Source organism: Gymnoscopelus braueri (genome assembly GCF_963280865.1).
Source record: "Gymnoscopelus braueri genome assembly, chromosome: 12".
Taxonomy (NCBI): domain Eukaryota; kingdom Metazoa; phylum Chordata; class Actinopteri; order Myctophiformes; family Myctophidae; genus Gymnoscopelus; species Gymnoscopelus braueri.
The window spans coordinates 9,410,350-9,428,287 of NC_137614.1; the positions used below are offsets into that span (position 1 = coordinate 9,410,350).

The following is a 17,938-nucleotide window of genomic DNA, read 5'->3' on the forward strand; positions in this document are numbered from 1 at the left end:
TAAGTTTGGTTAGTTAAGGCATCTGGGAGGCACCAAACAGCTGAGTTTTTTGTCTGGGTCCTGCCCACCCGAACATCTGAATGCCGTAGTATAGTCTGTGTCTGTAGTCTTCTGGGGCCTGAAGAATATATACAAAAATGCGCTTCTCGATTATTCTGAAAAGTAATCAATAGAGAATAATGGCTACAGAAACAGTGGATATAGTTGCAGCCCTACTTAGGAGCCAGCATTAAAGTGGTGGTGGGTCAGGGAGTGTGTCAGCTCAGCTGGCTGTGTGGTGATGATGTGATGTGAGGAAGGCTGTCTCCTGGCTAATTGGCTCTGCTCCTCTCTGCTCCTCTCTGCTCTGGCAGACTGAACACGACCCCAGCAGACAAGACGAGCCTGTGGTCAGGTGGTGCTGCTCAGCCTCTCACTGGCCGTACGCATACGTCACGTTGTCAGGACCCACATGCTGGGATGGATCCTCCTTTTGGATTCAATTAGGGGTGTGACAGTTAGTCACACTGATCAATTTAATTGATTATTTAAAACAAAGGATTTTAAATTAAAAAGTATAATCGATAGAATAATTGCTTTGAAAATAGATTGAAAATCTATCAATTCTGGGGCCGTTTCATGGAAAAGGGTTAAGCACATGTCCCATACAATGATGTTTTCAATGGATGTCACATGTATTCCTTTAGTCTTATGCTCATTGTTTATAATGAGGAGAGGAGAGGATGGGAGGGCTGAACAAAGAGGAAAAGAAAGGAGATGACAGATGAGGCAAACACATGCCAAGGGAGGGGAGGGGAGGGGGTTAACAAGGACCAGAAGAAAGCACACATGACACAGAGAGAGAGATGATAACGAGGCAGAGAATTATGCTGGTCATAACAAGACTTCGGAGTAGGGACAGGAACTGCACAATTAATTGAAAGTCGTGACATATTAATTAATTCAAGCATCTTATTTGGTCAGTTGTACCTCCTCACCATTACACAAAAGTTATTAAGCAGAACTTTGTAAAAAACATCTGTATATAGAGTATACAACACCAGTAAGCACAATGAGCAACAAAGACAAAGCCTATATCTGACAGTGTTTTGAACAGACCCTGTTGCTAAACGTGAAGTCCCATTTTCTCACTAATGAGGCTAGAAATTAATCCAAAAAAGGATTATTAATAATGGCAGAATTGGTGTTGGTATGTGTGGCAAATTGAAGCACTTGTACCAGGGGTAGGCAACCTTAGGCACTGATGCCACCACTGGCACGGGGGGAGGGTAATCACTGGCACACTTGCGTGAGAGAGTGTAGGAGGAGTTTTCTTTTTAAATAAAGTATTTAGTGAGCTAATTTTAAGTGCCCTCGCATCTGCATGCATATTGCCTCGAGCACACAATCCTTCCTCCATTAGTGCAGCCTATCCTATTTAGTTTTGTGTACACTATAGGACTACAGTTACCGTATTTTCCGCACTATAAGGCGCACCGTCAGTGCGCCTTATAGTGCGGATGCGCCTTATAATCCGATGCGCCTTATATATGTATCAATATTGGTTCCCTTGGTTTCCGCACTATAAGCCGCACCGTCAGTGCGCCTTATAGTGTGGATGCGCCTTATAATGCGGTGCGCCCTATATATGAAAATAATACATTTATTGAAGGTGCGCCTTATACTCAGATGCGCCTTATAGTGCGGAAAATACGGTAGTCCAAAACGCGGCTGCTCGCCTCTTAACAGGGGCACGGAAATATGATCACATATGATCACATCTCCCCGATTCTTGCCTCCCTACACTGGCTCCTGTTCGTTACAGGATTCAGTTTAAGACTTTAATGTTTGTCTTTAAGTCTTTAAATTGGACATATCGGAGCTTCTACCTCCCAATAACGCTACAAGGGTCTTGAGGTCTACTGACCAGTCACTCCTTAAGGTCCCAGCAACAAAGTTGAAAACCCGGGGAGATAGATCAGTTTCCTTCATAGCGCCCACACTGTGGAACGAGCTTCCACCCCATGGTAGAGCGTCTCAAACCCTGCTTGTGTTTAAATCACGTTTGAAAACGCACTTGTTCATCTTGGCGTTTGCAAATTCAGATTGAGAAGCTGCTGTTTCCTAGAGGCATTGTGTCAAATGTTGTCCTGTTTATTGTGTGTTGTTTTTTTGCTCTTGTTTATTTTAGTATTTTGTTACTGAGTGTACAGCACTTTGGTTCAATACTGTTGTTTTAAATGTGCTCTATAAATAAAGTGGATTGGATTGGATTGGATACACCTCGCAGCATGTAGCCTATACGTCACACACCAGCGTTCAAGCATGTACAGTATGTACGCTTGAGGCTGGTTGAAAAAGGCACAAAAGACTCTTCAGTGATGTCACTCACATGCGATGGTGTTTCAGACTCAATGTAGGCTGTGCGGCGGTGTACAAAGACTGCTTTGGTTGAATAGACATTATAAAACACGTAGCCACACCTGTGTTAATCAAATACATATTTTTACAATCGATTGCTCATTTTCCCCCAATGTTGACAATTATTCAGGGCTCGATCACTCATTAGCCAGGCCTAGTTGCTAGCGGGGCTAGAACACTAACCATGGGTGAATTTCACCTGAACAGTTGTAATTATGTGATTTTCATAATGTTGCTGATGTCTGAGGTAGTGCTGCACAATTAATCGAAAAAAGATTGTGATCTCGATTCAGACACCTATGCAATCTCGATTTTAAATTATGGCAATTTTTTTTTCAAAAAAAAAAAAAAAAAAAAAGGTTTTTTTTTGCTTAATATTTTTATATTTACAAGAGAATTGTGTGAGAATCGTGTGAGAATCGTGATCTCAATTCTTATGGAGGAAAATCGTGATTCACATTTGAGCAAGAATCGTACAGCACTAGTCTGAGGTGGGCGGGTCCTTGGGAACCTTCAGTGTTAGAAGGTAGGTTTGTTTCCCGGCCCCATCCCTGTTTTTGCCAGACCCAGGGGAGCAGGCCTACATGTGGCTTTGTCGGTCCCCTTTTGCTATAGTTTTCGTCCATATATGGACGAAAACGTTTTCTTACATGTCCCTCTTTTTGATTGGCCAAGCTTAGCGTGACGTAGTTTAGAAACCATTCAGATTTCCGGCCATTCAGATTTCAACCACTAGGGGTCTGGCAGTACCAGGTCCCCTGGTTCCCTTGTTTTTCTACAGAAACCCAATGTTAGTGATAGAGGTTTAAAAAAAATCCCATACTATTACTGGTCAGCTGATGCAATTAGACTGTGCCTTCACTGGACAAGGCTCACATGTCCCAGGAATGGGTGGACCAAAAGAAAAGTTCCCAGCTCCATTATATATTTTTTAGGAATATTCTATTATAATACATTTTTCACTGCTTATTGCTGCTTTTTTATAGGGTTAATTATCTGTTGAAATATTAAAGAAGAGTACCTCGATTTGCCATGTATTGTTGTACTTTAATAATTAACGGTATGTTAGATTGTAGCACAATTTGCGGAACAAGTCCCAACATTTCACTGCTTATACCTTCTTGATTCTTGATGAGACGGTTACGACACTTCCGCAGACAACCGTTATAAATGAAGAATGTTCATATAATATTCAATCGTGTATTGCCAAAAACAACTTACAAGTTGATTTGGAATTTGTTTCAGTTTGCTCAGAAATAACACAAACAAGTACAATGTGACAGTAAAACGCTTGCCATGGCGAGACCAACAGACCCAGACATTGAATCCTCATAATGGGTATTGATGAAGCAAGCGTGATACATGAACCACGTGATTGTGTTGCGGTGTGTTCAAAGAATGTCGACATACCAGCTCTGACAGTGTGATAAAAAACGGTTCCGGAAACGGTTCCAAATGTGATGGAACCGATTCCGGTTCCACAATGTTGCATCCGGTTCCTCCGGTTCCAACCCTATAGCCTATACAAAAGGACAGATTTACGCAACTGCAAAGACAAGACGGAAGTAGGGGGGAGGCGGTCGACATCCGCTTTAACCCATTCAATCTGGGAAATTATCTTGTGTCATTTTAGATTTATTTGGCTATTCAAAAATAGCAGATCTACAAGCTCATAGCTTGTGAATCTGCTGTTTTTGAAAAATCGTGACAATTTGTGCAAATCTTTGAATATATGTATATATATTTTTAAAGCGAACATTTGTAACTCAAATCTGTTCTTCTGGGGGGGGGGTCCCTGGAACAACATATTTTGAGATGGGGGGTCGGCGGACAAATACATATAATTTTGGGGGTCCTTGACATGAAAAAGTTTGAGAACCACTGATATAGAAACCGTTTTTCAGAATTTAGAAGACATTTGTAGAATCCCCAGAGGCGAAGATTTGAGTTACAAATGTTTGCTTTAAAATATATATATATTCAAGATTTGTACAAATTAAAAAATAAATAAATATATATATATATATATATATAGCAGATCTACAAGCTCATGTTTTTAATAGCCAAAGAAATCTAAAAATGACAAAGATGCGTTCCCGGTCTTGATGGGTTATCAAGCCTTGAGCCGTTTCAGCGCTTCCGATGTTACTGTACAGACTGTATGACGGCAGCATTCGAAAATCGTGTGAGTCAACATTCTGTCTCAAGAGACTAGTCTCAATCCTATGCATGAGGAAATGGGCATTAAATCCTAACTACACACACACACACACACACACACACACACACACACACACACACACACACACACACACACACACACACACACACACACACACACACACACAGTGCTCGGTTCAAACCTGATCTGCTGAGCTAGGCGAGGGAGGGAGTGTGGCTTTTAAATAAATAAATAAGAAACAAGAGTATGAAGAAGCATCAGAGAGGGAAATGATGTGTCTCCGAAAATAAGAAGCTGGGCTGCAGGCGGCTGTGTTCGACTCTCGGGGGATTTAACGGGAGATTACCGCCGTATCAAATGGCATGCCCCTCTCTAATGTTATGCCAAGCCTGCTGAAGCCTCACTTATACTTTGTCGCCCCCAAAAATAGCAGATCTGCAAGCTCAATTGCAGACACAAACTCGGACGATTCTGAGCTTGTAGATCAGTTTTTTTTTCTTTTTCTCTGCCATCACACATGGAGCATAATGCCTAATTTATACTTGGGGACCAAGTACAGAGTACTGGGGCACCCCGGTCAGTGACATACCTGTGTATATATATATATAGGGTTTAAGTGGTTAACAGCAGTGGTGGAAAAAGTACTCAAATGTTTTACTTAAGTAAAAGTATCAATACTGCAATGTAGAAATATTCGTTACAAGTAAAATGTCTGGAATTTTAAATGTACTTGAGTAAAAGTACAAAGGTATTGGGATCAAAATATACTTAAAGTACCAAAAGTAGAAGTATACTCATTATGCAGAATATCCCATTTCACAAGTTTTCTAAATGTGTAAACATCTTTTGAAAATAGCAGATCTACAGAGCTCACAACGAACGCATCGCGGTGCGTTGTGAGCTTGTAGATTGGCTATTTTCAAATAGCCGGAATAGATGTAGAGCTGGTTAATATATGTTTTGTAATAATAATCTAAATCTACAAAGTAACTAGTAACTTAAGTTTACTAGTAAATTATAGTGGAGTAAAAGTACAATATTTTCCTCTGAGATGTAATAGAAGGAGTAGAAGTAAAAGTACTGAACATTGGAAATACTCCAGTAAAGTAAAAATCACACCCTGTGTGAAGTGGGCGGTGTCTTGCTAGCTAATCACAATACTGAATGGAGTCAACCAATCATGTACAAAAGATAAATACATTTATTGAAACACTCTTTATGATGGACGAAACCATAACTTGAAAAAAACAAATTTATGTTTTTTTTCAAGTTATGGTTTCTTATATAGGGCTATGCACATGTGTCATGTGACACTGGCCAATCACAGTCCTGAATAGATTGTGATTGGCCAATCACAGCGCAGGATAATTGTACAAATTTCCAAACCTCACTTTCAGGGGCGGTTTCACTGCCCACGATATTTGTACATTTTTCCAAATCTCACTTTTAGGGGCGGTTTCACCGCCCAAAAATACCTCAAAATTGTACTTAAGTACAGCACCTGAGTAAATGTACTTGTTACTTGTACTTGTCACTTTACACCACTGGTTAACAGCAACAGAGAGAGAGGCGTGAGTGTGCACGTAAGTGTTTGTGTGTGTGTGTGTGTGTGTGTGCACACGTGCGTGCGTGTGTGTTTTTGGGGGTAGCAGACAAGGTGGAAGAGGAGACGGTAGGATTTAAGTGATGATCATAAAAGCAGCAGAACATCATCAAACAGAGAGGGATTTTGGCCTGGCATCAGGCACTTTTTTTTGGGAGCGTTTTTTGTGGATGTTCTCATGCTGACGGGAAAGGTGACATAGGGGACAAGGAGAGGAAGGAACAAACTCCTTCCGTCACTTTTTTTTTTTGACCGAGGTGACTGAGTTCTGAGCACAGTCCATTTATACAGTGAGCTGTCAACGACACCAGACAGCTCAGACAGCTTCCACCCCCGAAAACAATCAACCCCAAAATATAGGGGGATTTACCTTATTTTCAGGGTCTTAAACGCAATCATTTTGCAATCTCATTTGCAATTTTTTCCCCCAAAGCTTTCATTGCTTGTGTGTGTGCTTGTGTGTATGTGTGTGTGTGTGTGTGTTTGTGTGTGTGTGTGTGTGTGTGCCTGCGTGCATGCGTGTGCGCGCATGTGCGTTCGTGCGCACGCTTGTGTTGTCTCAGTGATGGAGGATCTGGGCATCGTTCCATTTTTGTCTCCCTCAGAGGAAAGACAATGCTGAACGAGAGAGACAGAGAGACATAGATCGAGAGAGAGAGAGAGAGCGCGAGGGAGAGAGAGGTACTGTATAGGGAGGGAGGGAGAAAGAGAGAGAGAGAGAGGGATAGCTGGACACGTGGAGCGGGCATTGTGTGGGATCATGCCACGCATCCCTTTGATAGGAGCCAGATAAAGGGATACAAAAGGGGAGATGAGAGGGGGGTGGGGGTGGGGGGGTTACAGAGAGACGGTAGGAGTTGGGTGGCTGATCATGGGGAGATAACATGGGTGGAGAGCAGGAGAGAGAGAGTGGTGGGATGACATGAGGTTGAGAGGCCATGAAATGCATCCACGTTTTGCAGAGTGTTGGGGTGGTGGCCTGTGTGGAGGAGCAGGGTACATAATGATGATGACAAATGGCTGTATAAGCATTAGCACCTTTTCAACAACGGTTAACAGCGCTGCATGGTCATAAAGGAGAAAAGGGGAAGGGGGGGAAATACACATAGGAATATTAAGCTGACTGTACTGTGATTATGAGTCACACACACACACACACTTGGCACAAATGTACACAGACATCCATTAACCACTCAAACGAGTAGTTCACCTAAAACATGACTTATTGTTTCCGCCAGGCCGAAGGCGCGGCAGAGTCTATGTTTTGCACACTGTCTGTCCGTCTGCCCATGTGTCCTCGTGTCCGTGTGTCCGTCTGTGGACGCTGGACGACGTGAAACTGTGCACGCACACTCCCTGGATACCAGAGCAGAACATCTGCCCCGAATGTTTCACATGGGCCTGTTATAGTGCCACCAGGAGGCCGATTTTTGCAAAACACTTTTTTATTACTCCTACAGATTTTGTCCAAACATCCCGCAAATCGGCACACAGTATCTCTATAGTCATTAAACCAGATTTTTCATATTCTATCCTGATTGGCTAAGATTGGCTTCCAATGTTTGCAGGAGTGGTCCGTTTTGAACAAAATGCCTCAAATCATGAACACAGCATGCGATTGCCATGAAACTTACTAGGCCATGGAAGAAATGCCACCCTACAATTTTCACAATTGGCCTTATGGTGGCGCTATAATAGGCCGATTCGCGTTTTCACCTATAACTGGACTGATCGGCGTGAAACTTTGCACGCACACTCCCTAGAGGCCAAGGAAAAACCTCTGCCCGGCAAACCTTTGCCTGAAATCATGAACACACCGTCCGATTGCCGTGAAACTTTGCACACACATTCCCACTAGGCCGAGGAAGAAATGCCACCCTTTTCCCGATGTCCTGTTATAGCGCCACCAGGAGGCCTATTTTAGCTAAACATTTAAAAAAAAATATTAGGCCTACTACAGATTTTGTCCAAACATTGCGCAAATCGGTACACATAGTCATGTGATCAAGACGGATCTGTCCGATTTTAAACATTCCATCCTGACACCCAGGGCTCTGTACCAGGCCCCCCTATGTACCAGGCCCCCCTCCTGTAAATAAGCAAACTAGCATTAACACAAACACTGATGACAGTGCTGTCAAACAAGTCTGTGAAGTTATGACATCTATGGAAAAGTTTAATATGCAACCAAATTTTCGGTGCCACGGTATGAGCTTGTAGATCTGCTATTTTTGAATAGCCAAAGCTAAGTGGTTAAAATGATTGTGCCGCTATGTTAACTAATTTAGCTGGGGACCCCCTAGTACCCCCCCAAGGACCACTGGTGGTCCCCGGACCACTGGTTGAGAACCACTGGTCTAATCCAGATGATGTAAAAAAAATATATATAATAATTACATATTGAATTTTCATTTTATGACAAAAATAAACTACTACTACTACACTTGCAGATCTGCTACTTTTGCTGAGTGTTCGCCCCTCGAATAGAGACACTGGGGTTGATGTGGTTAAACCCGGGGGTTGAGCACTAATTCCAGCAGCAAACAGTGGATTGTGTAGCTAATCACATTGGACGGCTCATCCGGCTGCATCTCAGTCACAGGGTGAAAGCCAATCCCATTGCGAGACAGGACAGCTCTGTATCCAATCAGAGTGACAGAGCGAAGGGGGTTTAAACCAGTTGCAGGTGGTGTATTAGGGCTGACAGGAGATCAGTGACAGCAGGTCAAACCTGACTCAACTGCTTTCTTTCCCCCTTCCTCTGTATTTAACCCTAGAACACTAACGGTGACTAAATAGTCACACCACCACTAACGAGGCTATAGCAATATTTTCATATACTTATTTATATTAGAGCTAGGTTTAGGGATAACTTCACTAACACAATAATTGACGACTTGTCCATACATGTCATTTCCACCCACTGTCCATGCTGGCTATGGGAAATGCAACCACGACTACAGATCCCATAGTCTGTGAGTACTGTTCACAAGAACACTAAATAAGAGCTTAAATTTGGGAAAAGTGAACAATTTGCTTTGTCACTCTCTTCATATGCCAATAAACAATGCCTGTGTGCAAGTTCAGATCAATTGGTCAACCCACTGAGGAGAGAACGCGGTCACAGACAGAGGTTTCTTCATTTTATAGTAGGATGCAGTGTTGATTTCTTCGACTAAAACATAACGAAAAATGTTCGTCGACTACTTTTTTCACTGAAGAAAACTAAATAAAAACTAAATAAAAACTAAGCTACGATGACTAAAACTAAGACTAAACATATTCAACAAATAAAAACTAGACTAAATTGTTAGGGACGGACTAGTGGAGAAGAGATCCAGTAGAACTAAAAGACAAGCCATTTTATGTTTGGTTGCGCTCGGGTGTTACACTCTGAAAATAGCCGATCTACAAGCTCACAACGCGACGCGTTGTGATCTTGTAGATCGGCTATTTTCAGCATGCAACCAAGTGTAAAATCAGCCACTATGACTAAATCAACTGTGGATTTAGTCGACTAAAATCTTATGATATTTAGTCGACTAAAACTAGACTAAAACTAAAACATTTCAGGTGACTAAAAAAATCTGACTAAAACTAAATGGAATTTCATTCAAAAGACTACTGTATGACTAAAACTAAATCAAAATGTGCTGTCAAAATCAACACTGGTAGTATGTCGGGCCCTTTACTTATTTGAGTTCCTCAATAGCTCGGGGTTGAGGTAATCAGCCTGTTTAGTTGTTTTTTTTGTCATGACAGAGAAATGTAATTTAGTTTGGCGCTGATCGCGAGGTCAGTGCAGGGTGTGATTGGTGCGCTCTGTGTGGCTGATTATTCTTTTGGGCTGCTTGATTACGCTTCAGGCGGGCGGAGTGGACTGTGTGTGTGTGTGTGTGTGTGTGTGTGTGTGTGTGTGTGTGTGTGTGTGTGTGTGTGTGTGTGTGTGTGTGTGTGTGTGTGTGTGTGTGTGTGTGTGTGTGTGTGTGTGTGTGTGTGTGTGTGTGTGTGTGTGTGTGTGTATTACTATTTGTGTGAGGACCAAATGTCCCCACAAGTATGTAGAATATGAGCAATTGACATTGTGAGGACCATTTTCAAAAGGAAAATGGTTGTTTTACGGTTTAAAAAATAGATTTTTAGAGGTTTACAATTACTAATTGTAATTATTAAAAGTGTCAGGTTGGGGTTATTTAGACATAGAAATTCGGTTTAGGGATTAGAGATAGGAGTTACGTTTGATTTATGCTTAATTGCAAGCTTGTGTCGTGCACCGAAAAATAGGCGATCTACAAGCACGCAACGTGTCGCAGCGCGCCGCGTTGCATGCTTGTAGATCGCCTATTTTTCGGCTTTGGGCTTGCAAAAAAAATGTAAATATGCCATTCATAAAATCATCGTCCTAAAATGTTTGTCCTCACAAGTATAGTAATACAAAACTGTATGTGCGTGCTCGTGAGCGAGCGCGTGTGTGTGTGTGTGTGTGTGTGTGTGTGTGGATTAGCGCTGTGTTAGTTTACTTTGGCAGAACATAATGCATTTTTACAGCACGTTCACTTAAACATCACTCAACACACAGCTGACGCCTCCCTCAGACTCTGTAATCGCAGATGACATTCCAGCTTATTTCTCAGTGCTTTTTAATTGTAAACAGCCCAACACTGTGTTTGTTATCGTGCTGACACAGAACAAGGGGATATTGTATTATCCTGGTCAGTGGAGGTTGTGTTTGAAAGGATTAGGATTGCCTCGCCAACATCAGCAGAACAAAATTAATTGGGAAGGATGCAGAGTTTTGGCAGAATATTTTGTGAGCCTACGTCAAGTTATGTAATATAGTTGAACAACAATTATTACAAAATAATTCATGTATTATTAAGAATCACCATGCTGCCACCATTCAAATGGAGTTGTGTATTTGCCAAGTTTTCGTCTTCCTTCATCAAACAACACCACCTACAGGTTGAATAACGGAACGACATGGTAATGCGTGTGTGCAAAGGCTTTTTTTTCTCCTTAGTATGTTTTGAATTGTTTTCAATGGGAGCACATTTACGCTATGCTGGAAACGCTAGCAGCATGACGAGGCTCTGAGCGTCCATTCTGCGCTGTGTGTTTATATCTGGCCTTTTTATCTGGTCACAGAGAGAACTCTGGATGTTTGGATGAGAGCGTCTGTTTTAAAAAAGAGATTTTCAGGCTGCCTCGCGTTCTGAAAATCTAGTAGCGCTGATCAGAGCACTAGGTCACAAGTCACAGCAATCAAATCCGGATGTTGCGTTTGTAACACATTTGTGACCGGATTTAGCCTGTCAAATCCGGATGATATGTTTCAGTGATGCCCAGCTAGCAATTTTAATATAGGATAATGCAAATAGCTGACCTACAAGCTGAGCTTGAAGATAGGCTATTAGAATATACATTTAGCTTATTTCGCCTATACATGCCCACCCTTTTTGCCAGTGGAAAGAGGTTAGCATTCCAACATGAACGTGTGTGTTTGCTTCTTTCAGAAATACAAGGAGTTTGAGAGGGCGGTGCGAGTGGAAGAGATTGACGGCCTGCACCTGGTGAAGAGGCTGGCCGAGGACATGGAGGAGATGTTCCACAAGAAGGCCGAGGCCATGAAGGTATGCTTCTCCACTGAATCTAACACCTTTTTTATTGCAATTGGATCCCCAGTTTCATATGCATCATTTAGGCCACAGACCTCCATTTTATACTATTTTTTTTTTAAATCTCTCATTTGGTTTTATTGTACAGTTTCTTGAGTTACAGACCTATAAGGGTTCCGTTTGGACCCCTGGTGGTCCCCGGACCCGACATTGAGAAACGGTGTGCTGGTCAACACCACACAGAACCACACTGAAAATAAACACCATACAGTATAGTCATGTCATCACAATTGGAAACGACAATGTTTTGATGCTTTACAAATAGAAAAACTGCTGTCGTCTTTATCGCCAAGATCTGGATATATAACAACTTTTATATTAGAAAGAGGTGGAAAAAAAAAATACAAATTGTCACGGTCGGGCAGAAAACCGTACATTTTCAGGAAATGGAAAAAAATAACCTTATTACAGTATGTTCCAATGTAGTTATTATTTAGTCACTTGCTCACTTTGATTGGTTAAACACGTATAAACCCCACAGACAGACTTTCGGCCCCACATTCGGCCTGCTGTCCCAAAAATAGCAGATCTGCAAGCTTCACAACGCTTCGCTTTGTGCCACGTTGTGAGCTTGTAGATCTGCGTGTAGAGTAGATCTGCTATTTCAGCTACTCTTGTTTGCGACGCTATCGTACGACAAAGTATAACAACACATCTTAGAAAAATATGGAGATACAAGGTTTCTGCCCGACAGCGATGAAATGCACTTTGGACTAAGCTGACTAAAATCAGTTGTTAAAGTGGCTTTGGTCTGACCATATTAATGACCCTACTGGGTCCCTGATGAAGTACTGCAGGATTAGGTTACCAAAGTGAAACCATAGATATCCGTGTGTGTGTGTGTGTGTGTGTGTGTGTGTGTGTGTGTGTGTGTGTGTGTGTGTGTGTGTGTGTGTGTGTGTGTGTGTGTGTGTGTGTGTGTGTGTGTGTGTGTGTGTGTGTGTGTGTGTGTGTGTGTGTGTGTGTGTGTGTGTGTGTGTGTGCGTGCGTGCGTGCGTGCGTGCGTGCGCGCGCATATCGTATCACTGTGTCATTGTATTGATCTCCTCAGACCGAACCCCCATTATCTAAGAGGCCACTTTAGGACAGAGTTGAGGGCTTCATGTGTGTGTGTGTGTTTGCATCCGGCTTGTAAATTGAGGCGATATAGGAAGTGTGACAGTGCAAAGCCAAAGTGCAGTAACTATGTTTTTGGACACACCCACTTATTTGTGTATCCCAAAGGTCAAATTAGCCTTTGTGATTTTGGGGGATGAACAATTACCTCAAGAACAGATGTACATTTATTGTAATATCACTTATATGCCGATATCTCATTTGGCTGACCAGTTCAATCACTTTTAAACCAATTTTTCAGTGTTTGTTTATTTTCCCCCGTAGTTACTGCACTTTGGCTTGGCAGGGCATACGGTCTGTAGAAACCAATGGCGTGACGCCGTCCGTATTTTTTTACGGTCTATGGTTTGTATGCACATTCATGCCATCGGCCCCTGTGTACGTGCGTTGGTGTGTGTTACTATACTCACTGTATAGCTCAATCCAGATTTAAGTTGTGACAGTTATTGTACAGCTTGCAGTGAAATGCTTGGTGGCTATTTTCTAGAGACAATACAGTGAGCAATATCAATCTGTGCAGTGTCACGTATAAATAATATGTGATCACATCTGGACAGAAAAAACGCAGTATGAAATGTACACATGCAAGTTCTTAATATGATACATGGAGTTTACAAATGTATCTATAGTATGTAAATATATACCGGTAGATTATAAATAAGAACATAAGCAGCACATAATCTTGAGGTTCAGCACTGGAAGCATATGGAATATAGAGCATTGGTTCTCAAAGTGGGGCCGGGGACCCCCAGGGGTCCTTGGGGAGTTTACCAGGGGGTCCCCAGCAATATTTTTTAATATAGCGTCACAATCATTTTAAAGACTTTAAAGTAATACTAGGTAACGTTTTCAACAAAACTAAAGTTAAATTGTATATATTTTGTGAGTGGCAAAAGTTTCACAACACCCACTCCATGAATTTCACCCCCGGAAGCCTTTTATTTATATTTTTTGTATTGAACGCTGTCGGGGGGGACTTTCCCGGGAAAATGACGTCATCTGGCCAGAAAACGGAACTACCGCAACGGTTTCCTGTTTGGCCAGGAACTACCGCGCTAATAACAAAAAGGAACCTCACGCTGATTTTAAGAGAATGTAGGATTGGAAGATCGAAAAAGAACAGAAAAAGAAAGCACAGCTCATGGTAACTAATGCTCCACTGGCTAAGAGAAACGATCCGCAGATAGTATAAAACAATTAAAAGATCGCTTTTTGAAACCCTTCCGGCTTCCGGTGAAAACAAATGGAATTCTGGGTAATCGAGGACTACGGAAATTGTATGCAGTGACGGTAGTGACCAGCAGAGGTTGCTAAAAATTGTTATTTGTGAATCTGCATTGTACAACTTTAACCATATTTTATACTTTGGCTATTCAAAAATAGCAGATCTACAAGCTCAATAGCGTGGCACCGAGTGCCATGCTATGAGCTTGTAGATCTGCTATTTTTTTCTCTCTGAAAATCTGCTAGATTTTTGGGGTTCCTTGACATGAAAAAGTTTGAGAACCACTGATATACTGTGATATACTGTGATGTTTTTGAGGCCTATCCATTTTAAAATAAGAACTCATTCCCGTGAAAGCAAAGAGTAATGTCACAAAACAATAAGACCCAGACAGCCATGGTTTGTATAAAAATGAATCACTCTATTGAGAGAACCAGACGAGGTTAACAGTATTATAGTCAAAAATATTCTCTGACGAGGTACAGAATGAGAGACCGTTTAAAATCATTCTTATCAGTAATGGTAACCAGGGCAACGTACGGTTCCACACATTTGACACAGTTTGTTATTACTTTAGTGGCACCAAGCTATCTTCTCAGCTGGGCTAGTTCCTCCTCTGATGACGTGGCCTTCCTTCAGAATTAGGCTTAATCAGGCGCTGTCATGGTAACCCAAAGTTCGTGATGACCTGTTACTGTAAACCTTTGCTACCTTATCTACCTTGTTTTACATACCAAGAGCTGAGGCCATCAGGCAGCAACAAGTTACAGACAGCTACTGCAGCGAGTTCATTAAACACAGAGACCTGCGGGCTGTAGTTTCGCCCATATGTGAGTCACTGAGTCAGTGTGTAGGCCCTCAGACTGGCCTGAGCACGAAGACTCCTGAACCTCTCTGACTTGGCCTTGTGGTTGTTATGGGCCTGTCACAATTCGTCTCTGTTGGGTGGGAAACCAACAAAACTGTTACTTTTCAGGATTCAAATTCAAAAGCATCAACAGAAGCAGATCCACAAGCTCGAAACGCGTCGCTTCGCGCCGCGTTTCGAGCTTTTGGATCTGCTATTGTTGATGCTTTTGTGTGACGTTGTAGTATGATCAAGTAGGGCGTTAATTTATGAAAAAACACAAAGAATATGGAGAGAGGAGGTTTCTGGCCGAACCCGAAGCAACAAATTATTACATAATCAGTTATTTTTTTGTATTACTCACTCAATGTCTCGCTATGGCGTGATCACAGGCGAGACATCTCGCTCGTAATACTCAAATAACCGGGGTTATGTTTGTAACCTTTAGTTACTCGTAATGACTTCTGCATAATCCTTCCAGCTTCCTGTTGCAACTCTTGCGAGGCGCAGTTACAAACTCTCTGTAGCATTTGAAGATTGTGTTTTTTCTAAAATTATAATTTTGACCTCCCTTTTCTCCCCAATTTAGTCATTAAACCAATTAATTCCTCCCCACACACATTTCTGTGTCTTGTACACTGCTGTTGTGCGAGTATACTGGCTCACTTGCCAGTGAGGAGCCCCCGCCGGGAGGACACAGCACCTCCGTCCCCCTCCCAATTGTGTTTTTGTATAGACACGACGACAAAGCTCGGATGCACTGCGGTGGATTCTAACCCCTAGACTCCGCGGCGGTGGGCGGGTGCTTATACCACTGCGCCGCCCACCCCGAGCGCCCAGATTGTGGAAGAGTTGACTTGAGTAGACTAATGTTGATCTGACCCACCGCGTCATCAGGAAACATAACCGTGGTAGTAAAAGTAGCAATACCACAATATAAAAATACGCTGTTACAAGTAAAAGGCCTGTGTTCAAAATGTTACTTGAGTAAAAGTACACAAGTATTGGCATCAAAATGGACTTAAAGTACCTAAAGTAAAATAACTAATGTTTGAAAATAGCAGATCTACAAGCTCACAGCGCGTCGCAATGCGACGTGTTGTGAGCTTGTAGATCGGCTATTTTCAAATAGCCTAGGTATAAAATAGGGCGGAAGTGGTTAATGTATGTTTTATAATATAATGATTTATATCTGCAAAGTAACTAGGAACTAAAGTTTTCAAATAATTGTAGTGGAGCAAAAGTGCAATATTTGGAGTAAAAGTATTGCAAATTGGAATACTAGTAAAGTAAAAAGTAACTCATAATTGTACTCAAGTACAGTTCTTAAGTACATGTACTTAGTTACTTTCCACCACTGGTCACGCCTCAACCGGGAGTGTATACTGTAGTAGGGGACTCAGGACAGTGCCGTGGGGGATACCACTGTGTTATGGGTGTCAAGAAGTCAAGTCAGTCATCCTTCAATGCTCGTGGGTCATCATGTTGCAATTGTGTGCACATGTTCTCGCCTGTGGTGTGTCTCAATTTGTCTTCATATACGTACTCTGTGTGTGTGTGTGTGTGTGTGTGTGTGTGTGTGTGTGCCGGCGTTATAACAGCGGGGGTAGTGCAGGGTGGCTTTCGTGGCACACCGCCTCTCTAGCTCCAGGTGATGAGACCCTATCTTTCCTACATGGCTGCTGTTAACAGAAATTGGATTTCTTTTTGAGTCAGGGGTGAGCATGCAGGGAGGCAAGAGATGGAGGGAGGGAGAGAGAGATCATCAGACCATGTCCACGCGTTGGCTTTTCTTGTGTGCGTGTGCGTGTTTGTGTGTGTGTGTGTGTGTGTGCTGTTATTCTTCAGTATGGCAGACTGTCTGGATCAGATCCAGTCCTTAGTCACAGTGTAGAATGGAACCAGCATCCGCATTTTCGCAAAAGTCAACAGCTGGCCTTTATACCCACTTTGAAAAAAAAAACATGTTGGCTGGAATATGATTAAAACTCATTATTGAATATCATTATCAGTACTGTTAAGTCAATTGCAAAAAAAGAAAAAGCATTACTTTGTAAGCAATGACCAGTCTGTGTATAGTGCTTAACACATCACCCGCCAAGGTATTTATTAAACATCGTTTGTTATCCCCTTGCCAGCGTAATTACCTTTATCCGACAATCTTTGAAACGCTGTGGAAGCCATTGTGTACAAAAAAATAATAATAATAAAGTCCCCGAGGTGTCCCCGAGGCATCTCTGTGTACTTTGGAACAATAACATTCCACCCGCGATCGGCCATTTTAGGGCTACTATGGCCCGCTGAAAATGGGTGGTTTTCAATGCAAAAAAAGGAAACTGAGATAAGAGTGTTTTTCTAAAAATCCCATAGTCAGGGTAGATCACCCTATCACCTTTTAGCTGATAGAGAGAGCTCTCTCTATCACCACCGCGGTGATAAGGTGACCACCGAAAATGGTAGCATGCGCCCCCCCTTAAGTCGACCGCATAGTCACGACTAGAGGGAGCGTTAACAACGATCTGGTACCACCCACCCATAAAACAAACATGGGCAAATTCTCCTTCTACAGCACTGCCACCCAGGTTTGGAATAGTCTAACCCCTTCCCTCAAAAAGTGGAGTTCGCTGGGCTCTTTTAGAACAGCCCTGAAAATTCACCTTTCAGGAGGCCAAAAAAGGAGGTAGTACTATTTTCCCGTTAGACAGACGACCCCCCCCTGTTCTTGTACATATAGCTTTTTATTAATAATTATTTTAGTTTTTTTTTGTACATAGTGTTATCTTTTTCTGTTTTTTTTTTATTGATATTTGAACTTTGGTGCCACTATACTGTATGTCTATGAATTGAATACCAAGGATCTCATTGGAAACAAGACCGCAAGAACTTTTAT

At 42.1% G+C, this 17,938-nt stretch overlaps 1 protein-coding gene across 1 annotated transcript in view; it reads left to right on the forward strand.

The window, feature by feature from the left end:
- The window catches only part of LOC308096367 (voltage-dependent calcium channel subunit alpha-2/delta-3-like), a gene marked incomplete at both ends in the record, with an annotated part of 311,418 nt that overhangs the window by 58,946 nt on the left and 234,534 nt on the right, over window positions 1–17,938 (forward strand). Inside the window, 1 exon segment of the mRNA XM_080443791.1 lies at window positions 11,699–11,815. Within this exon segment, the coding sequence (XP_080299917.1) occupies window positions 11,699–11,815 (117 nt within the window).